Source organism: Cyprinodon tularosa, unplaced genomic scaffold (genome assembly GCF_016077235.1).
Source record: "Cyprinodon tularosa strain WSP-4 unplaced genomic scaffold, ASM1607723v1 ctg61, whole genome shotgun sequence".
NCBI classification, from domain to species: Eukaryota; Metazoa; Chordata; class Actinopteri; order Cyprinodontiformes; family Cyprinodontidae; genus Cyprinodon; species Cyprinodon tularosa.
This window is the reverse complement of record NW_024039352.1, coordinates 1,836,174-1,860,292: the sequence shown is the minus strand read 5'-3', so window position 1 is coordinate 1,860,292 and position 24,119 is coordinate 1,836,174. Positions and strand designations below refer to the sequence as shown.

At 36.8% G+C, this 24,119-nt stretch overlaps 1 protein-coding gene, 1 long non-coding RNA gene and 1 gene segment (V, D, J or C); all 3 read right to left on the bottom strand.

Annotated features, from left to right (window-relative positions):
* Positions 1-7,441: 7,441 nt before the first annotated feature.
* LOC119798065 lies at positions 7,442-8,658 on the bottom strand. The gene is made up of 3 exons (XR_005282658.1): positions 8,593-8,658; positions 7,606-7,637; positions 7,442-7,484 (listed from the first exon to the last, which is right to left on the bottom strand). It is a non-coding gene; the product is annotated as an uncharacterized LOC119798065 (long non-coding RNA).
* Positions 8,659-12,948: 4,290 nt separating this feature from the next.
* Positions 12,949-15,479, bottom strand: LOC119798118. The gene is made up of 6 exons (XM_038307461.1): positions 15,381-15,479; positions 14,963-15,289; positions 13,998-14,348; positions 13,668-13,799; positions 13,539-13,582; positions 12,949-13,453 (listed from the first exon to the last, which is right to left on the bottom strand). The coding sequence occupies exons 1-6, from the start codon at positions 15,421-15,423 to the stop codon at positions 13,343-13,345; spliced, it is 1,008 nt and encodes a 335-aa protein (XP_038163389.1). The 5' UTR covers positions 15,424-15,479; the 3' UTR covers positions 12,949-13,342.
* Positions 15,480-19,985: 4,506 nt separating this feature from the next.
* Positions 19,986-22,662, bottom strand: LOC119798063. The segment is given in 5 exon segments: positions 19,986-20,530; positions 20,641-20,684; positions 20,780-20,917; positions 22,093-22,419; positions 22,530-22,662. Coding segments are annotated over 5 exon segments (675 nt in total).
* Between the last annotated feature and the right edge of the window lie 1,457 nt (positions 22,663-24,119).

The following is a 24,119-nucleotide window of genomic DNA, read 5'->3' as shown; positions in this document are numbered from 1 at the left end:
GTGGGCCCATGTAAGGGGGGACCCATGTTTCCTCTTCGGGCTGAGCCCGGCCGGGCCCCATGGGTAAAAGCCCGGCCACCAGGCGCTCGCCATCGTGCCCCCCCTCCAGGCCTGGCTCCAGAGTGGGGCCCCGGTGACCCGCATCCGGGCGAGGGAACGCTGAATCCAAATATTGTAGTCATCATAAGGGTCTTTGGGCTGCGCTTTGTCTGGTTCCTCACCTAGGACCTGTCTGCCTTGGGTGACCCTACCAGGGGCATAAAGCCCCAGACAGCATAGCTCCCAGGATCATTGGGACACTCAAACCTCTCCACCACGATAAGGTGGCAGCCCAAGGAGAACTGAACTGAAACAGTTGTTAATTTTTTATTAAAATTACAAAATTAAACAAGCTCTTGCACACAAACAATATTAAAAAGTTTTAGTATGTGCTGTACTTACTGTGAATATTTTGATTATTAAACTTACATCTCTTCACTTTCCACTGTTTACATGGTTGCCTGGGTTCTGTGTTAGTCAAGAGAAGCTGGCAGAACTCTTGCCTAATTAACTGAGGGATTGAAAGCATTGTGGTTGTTGGCGTAAATAACTATTTTGTTCTGGAATGCCTCCAGATCAGTAGTTGATCTGATTGAAGAGTATGTGTAAACTGCAGTCTTTTCAAAAAACAACAATAGAATCAGGAGCAGAGCTAGACTTCTCAACAACTCATCATATTTGTTAAGATTTATTGCACATTTAATCATTATTAACAACTCAATGCTGTTAGGGAAACTTTTTTGTGTTTAGAGAGGATATAAGTAGAGAAGCAGTAGGCCTTAGTCTGGCTGTTAATGCAATACCATTGTTGCATGACCGGGAAACACACAAAAAAAAAATGAATAAGAACTGTAACAGACTGTTCTGTGTCTGTATGTTAAAGTGGTGTCCATCCCTGTTGCCGGGGAGCGAAAGTTCGCCGGGTGTACGGCAGGGGGAGCTTGTGAGTATGTGGTTATGTGTTGAAGGAAGAAGAAGAAAATAAAAACCGGAAGCGGGGTTACCGCCGAAAACTCCGACCCGTCTCTTGTCCCGTTATTGCCTATAAAGTACGTAATACGGACCCAAAACGCTTGGTTACAGAACTATTGAACTATAATTTCTTACTACCTTATTGTCCATCTCTGTTTCATCATTCTAGGCTGTTCCTCTATCTCTGCTGTATCTCCCTGTTTGTTCTGCATTCATACATAAACCAGTGCAAAGGGCTTTATCGAGGGCCCCAAAAAAACTGAAGTCAAGAGTCAGAACTTCATGGCGGGTTTGGCAGATGTTTTTGATGTCCTTATTCAAATCTGGCCATTTTCAGAATCTTAAGGAGCAAAAACATTATTGTGGCTTTTTAAAAGGCTCAGCTGTGCATTTCTCCTCTCCTGTCTCCCCTGCCAGACATTTCAGACATTATAAACCTAATTTTTATGTAATTTTTCTTTTGACGCTTTTGTCTACAACTAATTAAGAAACGTGTCTTAATTAGGCATTCCACTATTATTGAAAGTAAAACTAGCCATTAAAATGAGGCATTTTGAGGCTTTTTGAAGGATCATGGTGACTCTTCAAGTAAGGGCAATAACATTATTATTATTTCTAAAATTAAACCAATGTTTTATTTTGTTTCTGCACATGAGTTCCTGTCCCACGCGATCAACTCCAAGCCATCTTGCTGCATTGAGGTCTGGCATCCAGCAGAAATAAAACAGGTTCAACATAAAAAAAAGACACAAACCCGGAATAAACATTTTATTTTCAGCAGAAGACATCGCTAACATATAAATTGCTTAATGGATGTTGATTAAGTCGGTGGATACTGGGCTGAAATCTTTTTTAATAGAAATAATTTTTTTTCTCAACATAATCATCAACTTAAGCTACTCTCCACCTGCAATAGAATAGAATAGAATAAAATCGAAAATCCCTTTGTTGTCCAATAATGGGAAATTCTGGTGTTTACAGTAGCAAAAAGATTAAAGAACAAAATGGTCACACAAATGTGGATCTTAGAAAAGTTGATAAGAAAAACATAATAGTGAAAAGTTAAAAGATAAACAATAAAATATTTTACTGTGAAGTGTTTTAACAATATAAAACTGTGCACTTGGAGAAAAAAAAAACACACAATATGCAGCAATGGACATTTTTACAGTAATGGATATTTGAAAATAGCAGCAACATCAGAGATGTGCAAAATGACAACAACATGTTATTTAACTGACTAAGGTAGAAAGTGTGCAAAATCAGCGATAATGTAGCCTGGGTGCCAGTCCGAACTTAGTCCCGCCCACAAGGTTTGAGTTCGGGGAAGTTCGGTCTGGCTCTGCTCCATAGTAGCGCGAGTATTAAAGCCCACTGTCAGGCGATCCAATCAAATTGTCAGGGCGGGCTTTATACGATGATGGACAGATGATCAAGAGTAACGTTATCAACCACGTGACCAATGCGCGCTTGGGTGACAACAATAATGGCTGCCGCTGGAGAGTTTGGGTGAGTAGATTCTGCTATTAGGTCTGTTCTAGAAGATATCGACAGCAAATTAATTTTAAAAGAGGAACAGAGAAACGCGATCAAGTCTCATCTTCTTATTCTAGGCGTGAAACTGCACGCTTTGATTTTTGTGGACAACAACTATGCCTCGCTTAAGATACGTCATGCACTCCGTTGCTCTTATTGGTTGTACGTCTGTCCAATTGAGTGCAGAGGCATTTTTTTTCCTGGTTCGTTCAAAACACGCCCCATAATCACAGCTCTATGGAGCAGTATCAGACTCATATTCTGACTAGAATTGAGTCGGACTACGTCAGGCTAGCGATAATGTTCATTAGTAGCTCAATGTGCTCCTCTTCCAGGGACTGATGGACCCGACTAACTAGGCGGTATCTTGTGTGTGGCAGTTTCTATAAACTGCAAGTAGCTGATGATTTACAATAGCTGTGTCCAAATGTCCGCACTAAACCCCAAATCCCTCAATCACTAAATAGAGTGGGGCTATATAGTGGCTTTTATAGTGAACTCAGTTAACTGACAGAAGATCACTAATTTTGCTCCCCGTTTGTCACTTAACTCTGTCTCCCGGCTCGGTACATAGACCATCTTTGTTAATTGACAACCCTGTCGGGTAGCAACAGCTGTAAGCGACTGCAGGTCGCTGTGACAAAAAAGCCCAAAGCATTCCGGGATATATCCGCTTGTCTAGTGACCATGGATGATCACTACTTTTCAAAGTGAATTGTGATCAATTTAGAGTACACTACTTTTTCGTGCAATATACATTCAGACACTCATCTGAAATGGCGTAACTACTATATAGCACACTATATAATTGTTAAGGCAGACATCGGACACAGCCAATGATTAAACAGTTGCGCTAATTTTGACTCTTCAAATATAAAACACTCATTGTGCTAGTGAAATTTCCCTGTAATTTATTAATACAACAATAAATACATAAATATCAATAGTATGGTAGATACGCCACTGATTATCAAGAAAAGGTTCAGGTGAGAATTGTTTTACATAGAGAAAATTTTACATTTTCATGTACTATAACATAATAAAGGACCCGATGTCCTTGGTTGGCAAATAAATTAAACAATTTACATGTTTCTTAATTAAGTAAGACTGAAATGATTTATAATAAATAAATTAAGCAAGACTGAAATTAATAATAGGTTTATCACTAAAATACAATACCCCTGAAACCACTTAATGGCATCCTTTTTAACCTGCTTACTTCAATAGTGTCAGTGATAATAAATTTATTTGTTCTAACCATTTATTTTTGTTAAAAGATTATATGTACAAGCTAAAACAAACTAAACATAAAAATAATACATACACACTCAAAAAAGGGTCTCACTTCATGAAAAGTGTTGATGGTTTTGAAAAGGGTTTTATTGTAAAAGAGATGCACACACTTGAAAACTCAAAGTTTCCCCCTTTGGGATTTCATTGTGAAGATATTTTTTGGGCCTAGGTCATCATTGCATTCCTTTTATAAACCAATGCTTATCTAGTCAAGTGCAGAATTAAACTCCAGTGGCGCCATATTATCACATGTTCATTCATCATACTGAAATCCACATCCGTGGTGCCTGCATAACAACATAACATGGATGCTAGCAGGGACACAGTTTACAAGAATTACAAATATAAAGTAATAAAGTGTGTGGGGCCATTACAGGTTTTAATTACACTTTGCGGGTTGCGGCTGAAATGAACCCCCGCTTTTGGTGTGGTTTGCACATATTGTAGAAAATGAGAAACTTTCAGATGCACCCTTACCTGAATCGTAGATTTTTAGGGGAGTGGTGGCCTTGGGGTTAGGGCATTGCGCTTGGATCCCAGAGGTTCTGAGTTCAAGCCCTAATCCCAGGGACTACCACTTTGGGTCCCTGAGCAAGAGCCTTAACCCCACACTGCTCCCTGGGTACTGCACAATGGCAGCCCACTGCTCCCCAAGGGGGTGGGTTAAATGCAGAGAGTGAATTTTGTTGCTTCGTACATGTGACAGTGTAATGGCAATAAAGTTGAATTGTATTTTTTTTATAGAGTGTGGACCTGAGGAGGTGGTGGCCTTGGGGGAGTGGTGGCCTAGTAGTTAGAACATTGTGCTTGGGTCCCAGAGGTTCTGAGTTTTTCTGTTTGATCACCCCCTTCTTATCCTGGGAGGAATGTTTCTCAAAAAGTGTAAAAATATATCGATATAAGAGCAAATTGCTGAGGAAGTCTTCACCTTCCTTGTCTGAGGATGAAGTACTGATGGTTTCTTCCTGTGAACCCCTTTTATACCAAAACACTGCCAATAAGCCATTAAACAGTAGCTCTAAGTTAGAATCCTGCGATGGACTGGTGTCCTGGTGTCCTGTCCAGGGTATACACCAGCACCCCTCGTGACCCCAGCTGGGATAAGCATGATGGATGGATGGATGGATGGATGGATGGATGGATGGATGGATGGATGGATGGATGGATGGATGGATGGATGGATGGATGGATGGATGGATGGATGGATGGATGGATGGATGGATGGAAGTTAGAATCACATTCAGTTGTCATCTGGAACACGTCAAATATACGTTGGAGATATGTTTTTTGATAAGTTATACACACTTTACTCATGGTTTTGGGTTTAAGGTTTTGGTTAAGCCATGCACCACAACTTATGAGTAATTTTAATTTACTCATAAGCTAATAACTTAGCTGTAATGCCCCACGTATAGCATACTCTGGTTTTCGTGGGGAAATTTTGAGCTTGCTCAAAATCTCTCTACATACTTGCATACTTGTTGATGTGTGTTTTTCATACGTCAGGCACATGCTGTCTAAATCGTCTAGGTGTGACAGGGGCTTTAGGCCAGCCTTCTTGACCGTAGCTGTGGGAACAGCATAATAGCTCTGATCTAAGGGTTGCTCATATGCTTATCAAAAAGCTACACACTCTCTCAGGATGTGCCTCCCAATCTTCCCTGCGTAACAGAGAATTTCCAAATCAGGTAAAAACAATCCGAAGGTCATCATGGTTAATCTTAGCCTTTAACTTTGGAATATAAGTTTAGCTGATTTACACAGAAAACAAAAGGACATATGGAAAAAGTACTTATTTCAAACATAAAATAAAATAAAAGAAATTAATCTCCAACATAAGAGAAATGTATGTGTTGTATATTTAGTCAGGTATTTACTTGTTTTAAAACTACCCATGATTCCTTGAGGCCACTGCAACTATCACAGTATTGCATAAATGCAGAGTCTAATTTATCATATTCAGAAGTGTTTTCAGTATATTCAGAAAAGTTTACAATGTATTCAGAGTTGTATATAATTTGTTAATGGTTTATTTTGTTATATTTCAACTCATCTGAACATTTTTATCAGCTTTATTGGCATGAATGTTTTACAAATATTGCCAAAACTAGGCAAGGCAAGGCACATTTATTTATATAGCAAGATTTAGTGCAAAGACAATTGAAAACAATTTACATATTAAACAATAAATTGAAAGAAAACTAAAACAGAATTTAGTATAACTTAGAATTTAGTATAACTAAGAATAATGTGATGATAAAAGTAGGAGGTAAACAGAGTCAGGTAGTAAAAAATCTATCTATCTATCTATCTATCTATCTATCTATCTATCTATCTATCTATCTATCTATCTATCTATCTATCTATCTATCTATCTATCTATCTATCTATCTATCTATCTCAACATTCCAAGCTCTTTGCCCTAACCACTAGGCCGTCACTCCCAAATCTGCTGCTCATTCACTGTCAGATAGCTGTATGTAAACAAAATTTTGTTTTGTATACACCCTGTGTATAAAAAATGACAATTTCTTAGACTTAGTTTGTCTAAGTCTAAGAAATTGGCAGTGGAAGTGTGGAAGCATGCTATTGTAATGACTCAGAGGGACACAGAATCCAGCAAGACAGACAGTGCTATAACTTGAAAATCATTTATTCAAAACAAACTGGTCTACAGAAACAGCGGCTGCAGTGGCTATGGCGTCTCAGGCAGGAATGTCTGGTTTGACAGTTCAGTCTGTTCCCAGAGAACGAGGATTTTTCCACCTGGTCGGCCGACAAGACGCTGCAGAGAATTCCAGAAAATTTGTCTGCAGGAAAATCTGTAGCAATCGAAAATGTACTTTTAATTGGTGCTACACACAGTAATTATTTTCAAGGGATCCTGCTTCTCCTTCCCACACACTAAGTCAGCTGCACTTCAATAGAAGCACCTCTTAGGAACGCACTCATGATCACTTCAAAACCATAAATGTTCTGGCATATTAGCTTGCTTATTAAGCGAGCATGCTATAGCTAATAACATAAGGATATACAGTATAGACATAATCGTGAATTGAAAACAACACTTGAGATATGTTATCTGTTTTGTGTTACTGTACCTTGGCTCACATTTTCATAAGACTGGCATTTGAAGGTCCCTTTTGCTCTGAGTGAAGCTGTGAGTTCCTTCAGAGAGTCAAAAGCATATCCGATGTTGAGTACAATCCTTGCCCCCAATCTTTAAATGGAATTTGATTATTTTTTTTCTCTCTCCCTCTCTCTTTTTACCTTATGTAGTGTTGTTATTGGTGTTGGAGTTAAGCTGAATGCTTGTTGCTTCTAGGTATCCACAAAATTTATCTCGATAACAAAACCGCTATTTTGCTAGATTGGACCCATTTAAAGTGAATGCGCTCAACGTCATATTCGCTGAAGCAGCGCAGGAGCTTCAGACCTGAATAAAAAAATAAAAGAAAATAGGCTACAGGCTTATAGAGACAGTGCTGAAATACTGAGGTGTCAGTCTGCTCATCAAATGATGTTTTATTTGCAGAGGATCAAATAAAAAGGCTAATTTAAAGATATTTTTCAGTAAAAACTTACATAAAGCCTCCCTTTATGTTTGAAACTGCAGCACAGTACATCCTTGTGACTTTGTCTCTCTATGGAGATGAGTGATAAAATAAGAGATAAGAGAAATAAGAAGAAAATATAAAGACAAACAAATTGTTTTTATCTTGAAAATATGTAAAAAGGTTCAATAACAACAGTATTAACACTAACCTTTGGCTTCCTAAAATCCAAGATTGCAGTTTCTTATTTTGTCCCCCAGATCACAGCATGTCCATACAGAGAAACAGAAAAACAGATATCAGCATGCATCTAACAGAGCGGCATCATGCAAACACACAATTCACATTCCTAAACATTCCTAATCTGTCTTTTATAGGATATAGCAGATGATGGCAAGTATGACTATTACACTATAACAATGGGCAGTGTGACTGTGATGATATAAATTGCCTCAAACTTGATTCTGCAGCATTTTCACAGAAATGGCAAGAATAAGCCATACATAAGGGGGGGGGGGAGCTTAAAACATTAAACCTAAGAAATGTACATGAAACAAATACACTGCTGATGATTTCTTATTCTGACTCACATTTAAAATATTTAATGAAATGACAGTAATTTGTACACTTACCTTGAATATTGAGATGCATTGCCTTTCCAAAAAACATCTCCCTACATGTGGCATCAGAACACCTAACACACTTCATTGTTTTAACATTAATGTAATGTTAAAAGATCATTGTTTAAAAAATTCAATAAAATTCTTTCCAATTTATATATGCATCTATGTATACTGCTCCTTCTTGACATAAGTATGTTGCCTCATCCTTTTTTTCTGATGAGGATATGCATGTCCCTTTCAATTTCACTTTAACTGTTGAGTTAGGAAAGGATTTAAATTTTATTTCCCAAAGGTCCCTGAAGCAACTGTTTTGACCACATATCCATAAATCATCTTATATAAGTAGAACAACCCACTTTTAAGCCCAGATGCATTACATGATAGAACAGTTTAATTTGGTCCAGCTTGAGTCAGAGGGATGTTGTCAGGAACCTTAAGAGTTTGAATCATCAATTCAAAGGTGAAAGAATGTTAACAAAATAAAGACTTAGAAAAAAAACATCATAGTAATTTTTGTGTTACAGTACACAGGAATTGAATTTACCAAGTGTGCTTAAAAAAAGCTAAGCACTTACCCCTCTGATCATGGTTTGTAGTTACGTCTCTCTTGCACAACTGACATCTCTCCACACAGATAGAAGATTTAGGTTAGCAATCTTTAGTTCAAATCAAGTGATTGGCTGAAACATAGGAAATGCACACCCCACAATTCTGCACTACAATACATTTTTTTCACTCACCATGACAAGAGAGCTTACTGCTTTATTGTGAAGCAGCTAATGACTTGTATAAGTATTTCAAATTTGAAAATAAAATGTATTGAGGATATACCTCTGCGTTGACTGCTGGGTCAGTATATGAAGGTGTACTGTAGGACTTAATTGGAGGGTAAAATTATGTTTGTTGTCCAATTATGTTATACAGTGTCTTAACTTGTTCTTTTGTAATTGGAGTAATTGGATGCAAACAGCGTGGCAACTTTACTGGGTTTAATTTTATAGCTTACCAGTGACGTGCGGTCAGGGGAGGCAGGTGAGGCAGTGCCTCACCAGCCATCATGGAAAGAAAGAAAATATATAATCATAAAGTAATTTAAATTGTTATATTCATCCGGTGGTTTGTACTAAAAAATATTCATTTTTCATGTAGCTTCACCAATTTCGATTTTTATTTGTTCAAAATCGCTGAATTTTCTTATTTTCCCATTCAAATGCTTGGAAGCGATGCCGGTGAGGCAGCAGCGAGCTCTGCCTCACCTTGGATTGCGCAACCCCTGGCTCTGCGCTGGCTGCAAAGCGGAGAGAGCATGTTGCTGTACGGCGTCAATAAAATGGTTTAAACAAATGTAATATGTGAACTTATTTCTAATAATTTGGCTTATGTATATAATGTACAGAGCTTTTTGTCACCAACTGTGTTTGTGTAACGTGTTTCGTGTAATGAGCGATTATAAACGGCAGAGAACAAGTTCGAGGTGAGGCAGGCAGTTCTCTTGCCTCATGGCAGGGGGTGCTCAAGAGACTGAAAACATAAGGCAGGAACAGGACGGATCAAGGAAGGCTTTCTTCCCTGGCAGTGATCTCCATTGAGACAGAGAGACTTTTAAAACTGAAGGAAGATAAGGAGGACTTCTATTCATTTATAAGTAAAGGTAAGACAGTAATAACATTTATTTTGTTTTGTTTTTTAAGGAAATGTGTGTTTTGTGAGCTACAGTTTGTATGTGTAAGGATGCAGAAGTGAAACATAACCTGTAAACTGCTGTCAATCTATGCATCTATTTGCAAATCTGATTCTGATGACGTCAGTGCCTCACCAGCTATGAACCTCACCGCACGTCACTGTAGCTTACAGTAGCCTTGAATCATGCGTCTCCCGTTAGCTATGGCAATAAGCTGTGAGCTGCAGCTGTCTCATCTGCAGCAGGCGGGGTCACACTACTTTTAACTCAGTTTGAATCGCAGGAAAAGACAGTCACAACGATCAGCTCCTTCTGAATCATTGGAAAGGTCCAGCAAGCACAGACTTCTCCCAAGGGATTTCATTGCTATTTAGCATAGCTTTCAGCTGAGAACCGTCATGACCAGCCTTACGTGGCAATAGGCAACTAGCAACATGAAGTTGAATAGGATCTGGCCCCTTAAACAAACTCCATTGCAGGGGTGTGACATCAGAGAGGAGTTTGATTTCGACATTTGTCTATGTGTGAAGTATCTTTGGATTTATTTTCTTGTGTGGGTACTGCTTCCCTGGGTACACAGTGTAGAGCGATGAAATTTAACCACATTACTTGAGCTCAGTGAAACTATTATTTTAGCATTAAACTATGTTATGACTGTATAAAGTGAGGTGTTGCTGTCCTTTTCATTTATATGAAACATAACTTTAACATAACCTAAAAAGCAAAAAAAAAAATCTCAACTTGGTTTAAACTTTTTGCTATGTTTCAAATGGTATATGGCATGCTTCTTTGTATAAAATTACATACTTTCAAGTTTTGTATTAATTCATAAAATATATTTCCTATTCTCCAAACTATCCCCTCCTCCAGTGAAGTCCCTATTTTGAAATTCCAAAGTTGTTATTTTCTACTGACATTATGTTTTGCATTACCAGCAGTTCAAATCATCAGTTGCAGTAACTCTCTTTGTGGCAGTTAAGGAACAGGTAATGAACATTACTGCATATTATGACATTATAGAATCTATGAAAAGCAGTCAAAAAGGAAATGCCTTGAGTTAAATGCCAGTTGTAATAGCAACTAAACATGAAGTTTTCAAGTCAGGTGCAAAAATTAGACATTGTAGGTCTATATTCTCATTGTCTGAACCCTTAACTTTTGATTTAAAATCTAATTCTGAAAGAACATTTTATTTATTTATTTTTTTACTGAGGCCTGGGAGCTAAAGAGCTCTCACAAAATCTTAAAAGATCTTGGTACTATGCTCTAAAGAGGTGCTCAGAGTTCTTCCTATAAGCCACTGAAACAACTCCTGGTTTTAAGGCCAACCTCAATCTCATCATTTCCTCTTTAACATTTTAGGGTTTCAGGCTACTTGTTTTTCTTCTTGGTTATGTTGCCATCACCTGTGACCACTAGGACTATCACTGTCTCACTCTCTTTTTCCATGTTCTCCACCACAGTGTGCAGTTAAGTGAGTCAGGTTAGTAGGCCTCGCTTGCACACAACTTATCTGCTCTGTTTAAAAAGTTTCTGTGGTGGTGAAGTCAGAGTTTCCCATGACCACTCTACAACACTAGCTTTATCTGAAAGCTACTCTTACGATACTTATGGTGTCCAATTAAGGCCAATTTTCATTTTGATGACCCATTTATGCCTAAGCTTTAAATTCCTTGATTTATGAGATACAATTTTTCAATACTGTCAAATTATGTTCTTTACTAATGATGCAAACTACTCTAAGGACCTGATCTTCAAAGATTTTAATTAAGGGAGGCTAAATTGCAGGTGCAATATGTTTATTTTATTTTTTTTTATTCATACTATAAGTGTGCTTGTTGTTGTTGATCTACAAAGATTGATGCATAACTATAAAGATGTTCGAACTGGTTTAGTTTTGCTCTATTATAGGTCAATAGATTGCGTGTCATCGTGCAAATTTTAAAATGGCTGTGTAAAAAAGATGAGGTTCAAAGCCATGGAGATATAAGTAACAATTACAGCAATAATTTAGAAAATAATTATACTACTATAATATTAAATAATGCACTTCACATTGATAGTCTGTCGCCAAGTGTTATAAACAAAACTTAAAAAAAAAAGGCAATGAAAACAAGTCAAGTTAAATATAAGAGGTTTTTTTTTGTCACCTCTTTACAGCCCTCCTAACCTCACCCACTTGCAAATAAGGAACCAAAGTTAGATTTACATATTCACTCCTAACAGCTTGATTTACCTTCAAATTCTCCTCTTACCAACAGCTTCACATTTTATACTGCAAAACAAGGAAGGCCCTTAAAACTTATTATACACAATATCTATGATAAGACAATCTTGCCTTATGTGGAGTTCTATAAAAAACACTGGGAACGAAAAAAATTCGTCTTACCACGAGACAGAGAAGTGTGAAAGGAATGGTTTCTACCTGGCATTGAACCAATTCCCGATTTTTAGAAAAAAAGGATCTGCACATTGATTATGGCAAAAAAAAATAAAGTTTACACACGCTATCTGCCAAACTGCAAATCACTTCTTATGATCTTTGAAGAGCTATGCTTTAAGTTTTTTAAGTGCACTACTACATACAACTGCAAAACAGCCAAAAAAAAATCTTGCACTTTGCATTTTTATCTTTTATTTCAGTTCTTTACAGTATCCCCATGGACACCCCCCTACCTTAAACTCTTTTCAAATTTCATTATTATGTCCCTGCAAAGATACTTAAAATAGAGACAAGAGCAAGACAAACTCAATGTACTCCTACAGTAAGTTACATTTAGGATCATATAAAGTAAACAAAAACTAACTTATATTTCTTTTGTTAAAAAGTAAACAATTGATAAAGATCCAATCACAAAATACATACATCAGATGAGCATTTTGTTTTTACATTAATTTGTTATCATGCCTGGATAACAACAGCATTAAATATCAAACAAAAACAGCAACAACAAAAAAACGAATATACAAACGTATATAGTGCAACACTGCATTATAAAAAGATGATTTCTTTTTTGTTTATTCTATATTTAATTTGAGCACTGGAAAAAATCTAAATCTAAAGTCATTTTTTCTTTAAATAATTGCATTTGTTCTTGAATTGAGGAGGTATAAGAGACATTTTGCCAATGGAACAAGACAATGTAGATTTAAAATAAGAAAACACAATTGCAGTGTCTTATTTCAAGTGCATTTTATCTAATTATCTTATTGTAAGAGTAAAAATACTCATTCCATTGGCAAACTATCTCATTTACCTACTTAGAATAAGGATAGATACACCTAATTTAAGAAATATTTACTTATTTCTAAATAGTCTTTGCAGTGAGAATGTACATGGATAATCTGCTTCCATTGTTGAATAAGGTTTTCCTGCCTGTTTTTGAATCCTATTTTTTTTTTTTTTTCTGTAAAAGAACTAGATTCAGTACACATTTGAACATTTTAAACTTTTACCATGAGTTGTTTAGATCCTGGATCTCCCACTGCTTCATAAAGCCATATAGCCCACAAGGGTCAAAGGCTCTGGACCTATATAGATATATGACTTTTGTGCTCATTAATCTAAATTCAATTTAAACCGATGTTTGTAGGAAAACCAAACAGACAAATAAGATTGAGGTTGGGTATGTTTAACTCAGGGATTAGGCTTCTACTGCAGCAAATATCCGTCTTTCTGGTGCTTTTGTTTCAGTCTGAACAGTTTTAATCAAGGTGAAGACTGCAGCAGAAAACAGCATTCTGTCTTCTTCTGTCTGAGGAGACAAGTTATAAAATGATAGATAAGGTAAATAGAGTAAAAAACAACAACCCTGTAATAGCAGCAGTATTAACACTTACCTTGTGGCTGCTCAGATCATATGGCGTTTGCAGCTCAACAGCAGCTGAACAGTAAAAGAAAAAAAAGGAATTAAGGAATCAACTTTCCCTTTAGAAAAGTATGTAATAATTATCTCTATGTGATATTACCTTGGCAATGTTGACATTTGCTTTTATGAATGATCAACCAGAGGAAGACAAGTAGAACTATAAAACTTGAGGCTAAAACAGTGGTCAGTATGGCTGGGAATATTGCCAATGGCTGAAAACTTGATTCTGTAGCTTTTTCAAAGAAATAACAAGAAGAAGCCATTAATGATAGGATCTCATTAAAAATAACATTTTAATTCGGAAGGAGCAAACTTAAGAATGTAAATAAAGCAAATTAAGTAATGTTGACTTAATGTTATCATGACACATAATGTTATCATGACATATATTTAAATTATTACATGAAATAAAATAAATTTGCACACTTACCTTCACTATTTGGTGTTATTGCATTGCCAAATAATATCTTTCGACATGTGGCAACAGCACAGTAGTAAGTCCCAGTATCAGAGGAGCTTACTTTCTTGGAGAAGTTGTAAAGGCATCTCTGCATGTTGGCTCTCTTCTCACAATGATCAGATCTTTTTTTGTTAGTGTAGATGATATCTGGGTAAGATTCATCAACTCCAGATCGAATCCAAAATATAGTGGGTTCTCGTGAACAGGACTTTTGGTCAGTGTCAGTGAGAAATGAGCACTGCAGGGACACAGAGTTTCCTTGAAGAGCAGAATGTGAAACTGCAGGCTGGTGAACAACATTGTAGTCTGTTCTCCTTTCCCCTAAGAAGAGTAAAATATGAAAAATGTTTCACTTCTGTGTGTTGCTAGGTTTAAGCAAATCAAATACACTCCATTACGTTATTAAAACATATTTATCAAATTATTCTAATGTGGGTAGGTTTAAAAAAAAAAACAACCAACATCATTTCATTTTAGTTTAAGGTTGTAAAGTCTGACAGAGATTTAGCATAAAATAAAAGACACTAAAAGTTTAATCTGGCAACCTGCTAATATAAATTTAAGCTGTCAAAAACAATGATTTACATTCTTGTTCTAACATACAATTATAACACATTTTAATATGATTATTTTTCCTACAGTCAAAATTAAACTTAACAAATGTATATCTTGCAAAGAATTAATATTTAATTGTTTTAATTATGCACTTTATTTAATAAAAGAGCAGAAAATGTATGTAAATAGTACTATAGACAAAAATGTTAAGGGAAATAATAAATTTCATTAACTGGTTATCTTCATTGTTTCAGATTCGTCATCATTTTTACAACCTATGGCCTTAACTGCACATTTAAAAATACAAACCTTGTAATATTTAATCTTTTAGTTTTCATTTTTAAAAGTGTGCATTTTCACTAAAAATAGGACATTGTTACCTTTTAAGGATAAATACGTCCCAATCCACTTAGATTCAACTAGGTTGACATGAACACAATGATACATTCCCTCATCTTCTTCAGCAGTTTTCAGAATTGTCAGATTGCTCATTTTCTCGTCATAGGTGATTTTGAAGTATGAGGAAGTAAATCCTGGCCCATATATGGGGTTTGTATTTTTGCGCAGCATTGCAACTAATTTCAGAGTATCTCCCGGAGTTTGCCTGTACCAGTGAAGCCAACCAACGCTCGGAAAACTCTCTGTAAAATCACATGTCAAAGCCGCAGGTTGGCCAGGGTGAACTTTGACCACTGGAACCAAAGCATCTGCATTAGATTAGGGGATAAAAAAAGGTAAATGAGACAATGCAGGATTTATATAAAAGATTTTTTTTACATTCACAAAAGTAGTACTTACATCCTTGAGGAAGTAGAATTAGTATAACCCACAACAGGATCATGTTGTCAATGTCTTCTTTAGGAAATGCTACACTGAAGTAAAGGTACAGTAGGAGGCATGGCTATGCAGATGTGAATTCATCTGATATGTTACTTCATGATATATATTCGGAGGGAACTTCCATCCACAATGAGCAACTGTTAATTAAGAAAAAGCATATTTACCTTATCTGTTAACCATTTGCTAAGTGATATGAAACAAATGTCCAAATGTATGCTTAACACAAGCTAGATTGCATAACATTTCAAATATTCATCTGAAGACAGCAGGATGTTATTCTCAGTAAAGCAAAATAATCACCATATTTTTCTGGACTCTTCTGCACATTTGCAGGACAGTATAGTAAGATTTTGTAACAATTGCTATATTATGATGTTTAAAGACATATTATCCAATATGACAAGACCTTAACAATAACAACCAACCCAGAAAATCTCAGAACTGAAACCAATGGTAACTGTAGTGTAGTTCTTTTTAGTCGAGAAACTAATTAGGATCTATGAATTCCAGAATTCATCAGTAAAGGCTAGTTCTTATTGTAAGGTGATTGTGTTTATTTCTATCTGATCTTACCCTTTTGAGAGTGTCCAAATAGAGAGACTTTTGGGACCAATCATTGGGGAGATAATTCTGCCATGTTTGGTGTAAATCTTCAGAGTGATCAATCTGCTTGATAGAATTTGGAACCCATTCGGGGTAAGCCAACATGTTGGTTTGTCTTGGCCCAATATCTTGAAGTGTGGGTGTCCACTGAGCCAAGCAGGTTCAGATCAGATACTTGAATTTGAAATTCTAAACTTTTGCAGGTCAAAGCTGTGCATCAACACAATCATAAAAGCTGAACCAGGAGCTGAATGCATCCAAGCAGTGATCTCTCCTCTTTCATAAAACAATGAAAAAATGTTGATGAATGAATAAAGGAGTTACACACCACTAAGTTTACATGAAATCCCAGGAGAATGTTTTTTCTCTTGTTCTGATTGCTTAACTGTTAAAAATCCATACCTATAGTAATGTTAAAGCTGAAAAGTTACATTGTAAAAAATTCCAATTTTATTTTCTCAAACTTGCAGTTTTTACAACCTAAGAAAATGAAAAGAAACATCACAATTTAATTTACTTTCTGCAGATGTATAAAATAAAATGTGCAATTGGCGCATGCCTGTTCCCCTATCGCTGCATGTCACCAATATTAAATCGGTTTGAAGCATGGTCTGCGCTATGTTATTTCACACCACAACACAAGAGGGACAATCGAACTAGCTGTGGGTCTAGATACGGCTGAGGCGGTGAGGAAGTGGGGGCAAGTTTGTGCAACACCTGAGGGATATGAAGGCGAAAAAGAGTGAGGGTCCAGGTGAAAAAAGGGTCCCAGTGTTCTTGCGCACCTCGCTTTTCTAGCTGGTCCAACTTCACAAGTCATTTTCCACAATGGCGGTAATACAAACAAAACAAGCTGGTAAGGTACAAAACAGGAAATATGCATAATGTAAAAAGAAAAAAAATAACAATAGTGTAGAGCGGACGTAGATTTGACCACACAGAGGTCTCCTGTCTGATGCCTCCTGTCTGGGGTCACCTACAATTTTGTAGAGGTGCAGCAGTGTGTCTGCAGGGGCGGGGGCACATTTGCATTCAGTAGCTACGTTTACATGGACACAAATAATCGGATTGAAGGCCTGATCAGATCAAAAATGTTTCATGTAAACATGTCAGACTGAAGATTCTAATCCGATTCGGTCCGATCGGATATAAATTTAATTTCCGAAAGAGAGAGGTGGTTTTTGCCGATCGCCATTCTGATTGGCGTCCATGTAAACACCCATTCGGATCTTAAGAGTAAAATAATCTTCACTGCGCATGTGTGCGACGTCAGCGTGACGTTTTTCCGCCTTGTCAACAACAGGAAACCACCGGTCGCTCTCGCTCTTGTTGTGAACAACATGGCAGGAGGAGTCTAGGAACGCCGACTTATACACTCAAGTTCATTTAAAGCTGCAGGAAGCAGGAATTTATCCTCCTCCTCTTCCTCTTTTCTCTCTCCACAGCCCACTCGCTCTCCCACGCCGGTTCAATCGCTCATTCTCTACATTTTCTCTCGGACATTTCGCTGCCAAGCGCTTTTTTCCTCCTCTCTCCGTTTTTCTTTCCGCTCGCTCCGAGCGCATCGTTTGTCAGGCCTCCCAAAAACCAGACGCAGACAGAACTGCCAAGTTTGGCAGGAAGTTCTGCGCATGCTTAAAAGATTTAATCTGATCCAACGCTTGGTACATGTATACACACGTCATGATCGGATCATTTCATTTAGTGTCCATGTAAACGGAGATTTTGAATTTCCGGTCAACCAAGGTTTGGATCGGATCGGGGAAATTTTGCGCATGTAAATGTAGCTACTGCGACACACACGCAGACAACCGGGTTTCTAAGTATAAGTCAGCCTTAAGAGTCAAGTGCACTAAAGTGAATTGTTAATGTTTGTGTTTTACTCAGTCCAGAGTGGAAGACGATTATAAAGCTAAGTTTGAAAAAATAAAAAAACTGGACTTTCAGTCCAGAGAGCAAATGATAATTAATGGAAGAACAAAGCCGGAGTAAAAAAAATTCAGACTGTACAGCTCACAAATGGTGAGGAATTAATGCAAATGTCCTGGACAGCTTCTAGAATTATGCTTAGACCATTTTTATTTTTACTTTGTATAGTTCCTTCCTAATTCCTTTTTAAACATCAATCTTTGATCCAATATATTCTGTCATGATTCGCCTTCTCCTGGACACCTTTAATTCAGTGAAATGGTGGAGTCAGAGTAAAAAAGTATGCACGCCCAGAAGAAGGAGGGGTTCTCTCCAGAAGATTTAAGTTGGAGGGGATTTTCCAGGGAGTTGCAAGGAAGTGGGCTGCCGTGCAGCTGGCGTTTGACTGGGAAGGGTCATTTTGAATGTTACTTGAGTATTACTTTAATGCGATGGACCCCTATTTTTAATGTTAGAGAGTAATTTTAGAGGCATGAAGTGAAATAACTTTAGTTAAGGTCAGGATTAAGTATATAGTTTAATGGTTAGTGTTAGGGCAAATGTCAGGGTAAGACATAAATTCAATAACTAAAATAAAAATAAGTCAAAGTAAAGTCCAAATGTGGATGGAAATAAAAACTTGAGTTGCAAACGTGTGTAGATTTTGAGGGGGTGGGATGTTGCTCTTCAATGAAAACAAACTTGTGCTGCCTGTTCTAGTTTAGACCAGACGTCTTTTCTTTTTCAGTTCCCATGTGGTGGGCTGTGAGATGTATTGATATGTCCTCAAAGTTGTACCACAGTATGTCTTCACGCATTGGCCATAAAATTTTCTTGACCTCAATCTGGTGCATGCAATAACCTCCACATTTGTTTCATCGTTATCTGTGATGAGACCTTGTAAAAAGGTCATCGTACTTCACAGCACACCAATTGCCAACAGTTTCAGAACTTTGCTGTGCAACATCCTTGGCCTAGGAGGCTGTTTGTTGCCCAATTTAAGGTTTTATGGTTTGTGTTAAAGCATTAACCCTTTGAACCAAAATGGTTTTATCACAAATATAAAAAACACTGATAACTCTAAGTTTACTCTCTGCAGCAAGCACTGCTCTCAGCCCGTCCAAAGCATTGACAGGCAGGCAGTTAAGACTCCGTAGCACTGCCTGCAATCTGAGATAAGAGTGAGTCTTCTCTGCTTCTCTGAATTTATAATTGGTTTATAATAAAATATTAAATGCAGTTTTTATTTTCTTTGAAATTAATACACTAAAAGTGATGAATCATTCTTACATTGCCTCATTCACTGTCTGTGCCTCTATTGTCTATAGGATTAATTCTATAACATAACAAAATTATTTTATGTAGTTTTGGTTTTGGTAAAATCTAGAGCATTATAATATAGTATTTCTAATTATTTTTGGTTTTACTAATGTTGTTACTTGTCTCTCTTACCTTTGATCACCAGGCTGGCCTGCCAGACTATACAATGTATACATGGCGAATCAGTCTGATAAAAAGCTGGTAGAGCTTGATTTCAAAGGCGGGACCAACAGTGTCATTAGCTACAATAATTAAAAGATTATAATGCTTTTTTGCACTTTTTTTTTCATAAAGCATTGTCTGCATTTTTCTGTTTCCCATTGAAAGTTGATGCTAACCGGATAGGTCCTCCTTGTATTTTATTTTTTCCTTTCCGTTGTTCCTTCTGCTCTTGGCTTCCATCAAATGTCACTTTACATCTTAATAAATAGGTAAATACATGCCACCAAATTAAATTTGCATTACTAAATCAATTATTTGTGACAGCCTTCCCAACCCTGTTTCCTGTAATCACTCCTGTTACTCTTTTGCAATCAGCTTACTGCACATCAGCACTACATCAAGCTGATTGCCTCCATATCTCACTGAACTCAAACTATAGTTCATGCATAAGAAACCTTAGTAAAATACTGAGAGAATATAACTGAGAATTTAAGAATTATATTACTGTTTAAAACACATAATCATCAAATGATCAAGAAATAAATATTTGACATAGTTCACTCTGTGTAATAAATCAGTTTAATATACTGTACAGCAAAACATATCAGAACAAATTTTAAAAAGAAAAAAAACTGACGACCAGGATCAAGTAACAAGGAATTAATAAAAAATAGGAACAATATTTAACATATGACAAAACAGCATTTGAAATTAAAGCAAAAAATATCTTTAGTTAGCTCTTAGAAATATACCAATCTTAAAGCATTTTTTCTTTTACTGCCAGTTTGAGGTTCCTTTACATTTTCTGTTTGTTGATCAAATGGTAAGTTCACAATAGTATGATATCCGTTATACCTTAATATTCTGTGTAAATTAATGAAAAGCAGTAGATTATCATGTTTAATCAAAGTTAGACCGATGCATTCAATCTATAAGGTTATACATTGTTCAATAGAACCTGATAAATTAGCACAAGGTTTTTGAGACATTTTTTAAAGACTGAAGGCTTCTGCAGTGAAGATCATCTTTCTTTCAGATGTTTTCTCTGTGTCAGTATTGTCGGTTTTCATCTTGGTAAAAATGGCAGAAGAGTACATTCTTATTTCTTCCTCTCTCTAAAAAGATCAATTTAAAAATAAAATAAAAAACGAACACAAGTTTATGAAACTAAATTGTTACTTTAAAATTAATCAAAATATTTTATATGGAAGCCCTAATACTTTACCTGTTGCCTGCTCTGAGCACAGCTTTCCTTCATCTTGACAGACTCTGATTAAGTAGAAAAATAGACAATTACATCTAGATGCAACAGTTATACAGTTATACAGACTATAAAAAAGTACTAGAAAAGCATTTAAAATTACCAAGACGATGTCCATTGTTAAATCTGTTGATGAAGCATATAAGGACAGCCAGTCCAATCAGACATAAAAGTAAGGCAGCAGACAGAGAAATAGCTTTGATGGCCTGCTGTGACAGTTTGGATCCTGTCACAGGAAAATCTATGAAAGTCACATATGAAATATAAGATGACACTTGGGTTAGCTAAATTCTGGCTTGATAATTAACATTAAATCTTTATTCTATACCATACAAAGTGTCTTTATTATTGTAAAAAAAAAAAAAGTTTATTGTCCTTTATTGTAATAGGGAAATTCACTCTCTGCATTTCGTCCCATCCCCTTGGGGAGCAGTGAGCTGCCATTGTGTGCCGCCCGGGGAGCAGTGTGGGGTTAAGGGTCTTGCTCAGGAACCCAGAGTGGAAGCTGATCAAACCGGGTACTCTAACCACTAGGCCAAAACTCCTACTATTAAATCAATGTAAATTTCTTCTTGATGCCTTTATGAGGACATAATAAACAAATCTTTTGGGAGTCTCGATCTCTTTTCACAAATTGTTCAATCTTTTTCTTTTCATTTTATCTTATTACACTTTTCTATTAAAGGAATTTATTTTTCATCACTGGAAGACACTATGTAAATTATAATAAAATACATATTGACAATGAAAATTATTTGCTTTGTTAGAGTTTCAGTTTGCAAACACTATGTTACTATATCTCAGTTTACAAATACTACATTATAAGTGCATAGTGCCACAGATATCAGAAAAAAGTAACACATGAAATTTAAATCGGGTTAGTATGTTATTTTGTTAAACATATAAATTATCTTGCAATGGGTGGATCACATGTTGCAGGCTTAATTTTCATGTTCCATTAAACCTAATATGTGGTTGTGATATTGAAACCATTGGAACTTTGAAATGTGCATTTTTTTTTAAACTGGTTGAAAAAAAAAATCAGTTACATACTGAAACAGACAACAGTTGATAAAACTGTCTGACCATCAAATAATATGGAAAAGATCAACGAATATACCATTTAAACTTGACATGGAAAATGTGGATAAAGTTTTTACATGTAGGTTTTTTTTTTACTCTGCTTTTTTTTCTAATATAGCTGTGCATTTAATGGAAATATAATATAGTTTTGAAAAACACACACATCACATGAATCAAAGATTCATGAAAAGAACCTGAAAATTACCTTCACGTCATTCTATGCCCAAGAAACCACGCCTTTTGTAGTTAATGTTGACTACAATTATATTTATTTTGGGTAATTTCCTGTAATTTCCCGAAATACCAGAAGAAGAAATTATTTACTGTAGTTACCTTTTATTACTACATTTGTGCCATTCCATGCATGTTCAAGTGCATCCATTTGAGCACAGTGATACATTCCCTCATCTTGCTTAACCGTGGAGATAATTGTCAAACTTCCTTTGTCCCCGCTGTATGTAACTTTGAATCTTGAGGCAGAGAACTGTGGTCCATATTTGGGTGTTATGCTTCTCTGCTGCATCACAATTAAATTTAGTATATCTCCAGAACGTTGCTTGTACCAGTAAACCCATGAGGTGCTTTGATATTTTCTGCTAAAAGCACATGTCAGAGTTACAGACTGACCAAGTTCAACTGTGACCACTGGAGCAAAAGTATCTAAATATAAAAACAAAAGCAGCAAGTTAAACATTAAGATAAAAACCAAAATTTGAGCAAAGAAAATCCAGGTTTCTTATTATATCTTAAATAATTTAAAAATAACTTACATCCTTGTTGAACAAGTAACAGTGTGAGCCATAAGAGAGCCATTTTGATGCTGTTTTCATTCAGACACTGGACCCTTCTGTAAGAATGCGAGCTGTGGTGATCCAGACTGTCAGATGCGTGTTACTGGTTTATGTGGAAGGCGTGATCATACAGCACTTCCTGTCATAATGGGGTTCTGTTCTTCTTGTACATTTCTTTTGGTCACTTCGGTAACTGATGGGTTCCTTTTTCTCTCTGAACTGCTGTTTGTTATTTTGTGAAGATGACATATCAGGGGAGTTGCAAACAGATGTTTAGCCTAGAATTTTTTTTTTTCCGTTTAGCTTTTGTATCCCTTTCATTACCACAGTAGTTTCTGTAAGAGATTAAAAATTCAATCAAGGATTCCAACAAAAAAAATATGTGTGTGTGTGTGTGTGTGTGTGTGTGTGTGTGTGTGTGTGTGTGTGTGTGTGTGTGTGTGTGTGTGTGTGTGTGTGTGTGTGTGTGCAAAGGAGATAATTCACTTACATTAATGAATACTGTATATGACTCTAGTCTAAAAAGGGTTAAATGTTTTACACATAGAGGTCATTACAGTGTACAGCTGTTTAAAAGTGTATTTTTCTGAGTAGCTATATTTCTGCAATTTGGCCACTGCTACATACACTGCTGTTAATGGGCAATCAGTTTTGAGCCACACCTCCACGAAAGTCAATCGGCTTCCAAAGTTAATCTTAAAAGGCCTACGATACACACTTGTCTGCTCCTTTGTGCAGTCAGCGGATGCGCTGTGACCTCATTCAGATGACACCGTTTCAACCCACCTCCAGCCCCTCCTCCAACTTCGTAGCTAAAGCTTCATCAGAGTGTTATTCCTCCCGGACGCTTACTGTGTTCGCTGTCTCATCTTAACCGGTCCGGCAGAAGACTGCCATGCTGAACCTGGTTCTGCCAGAGGTTTCTTCCCAACGGGGAGTTTTTCCTCAACACTGTCGCTCCATGCTTCCTCATCATGGACAGGTACTCTGAACCTGTATTATCCAGCTGGACTTCCATCTTCCAGGTCCCTGAGGGAAGCTCTAGTATCAGCCCATACAATCCACTGGATCTCCCCATAAAGCTCAGCATACCATCTCGCTAACCAGCAGTCTACAGACTGACCAACTTTATCTATCTCCACTCCACCACCAGTTTCAGGCCTGGGGGGGAAACAGCTCCTGTTCATGCATATCTATCAAAAGAGAAATGTGCAAGCAGAGCAGCAGGATTAGGTAGTGATAGAAAAGGTGAAGAGTCTGGAAAATGTTGCTTTGGGTGCTGAATCTGAGAAAGGAGATGAAGCCTCAGAGATCTCAGGGGAATAAAGCAAAAGAAAACAGTCTCAGAAATGTCTGGAACCTAAGGATAACCAGTTTGTGGGAGACCTACAGTACTAGGTGGTGGAGTGGAGGTGGTGGAATTTGGAAAACGCAAGATGAATAATAAAAGTAATTTCCCGCTGGGATTATTAAAGTATTTCTGCTTCTGAAAAGGAGCAAATCCAATAAAATTCTTTTTGCATCTTTTCAAACAGGAGATGATTTATGACTATATACAATACAATACTA

Coding starts and splice junctions, on each gene's coding strand:
- LOC119798118 (XM_038307461.1), bottom strand. CDS start 15,423: ATGATCCTGTTGTGGGTTATACTAATTCTACTTCCTCAAGGAT. Junction 14,349..14,962: donor GACGTATTTATCCTTAAAAG/GTAACAATGTCC, acceptor TACTCTTCTTAG/GGGAAAGGAGAACAGACTAC. Junction 13,800..13,997: donor AATAACACCAAATAGTGAAG/GTAAGTGTGCAA, acceptor TCTTTGAAAAAG/CTACAGAATCAAGTTTTCAG.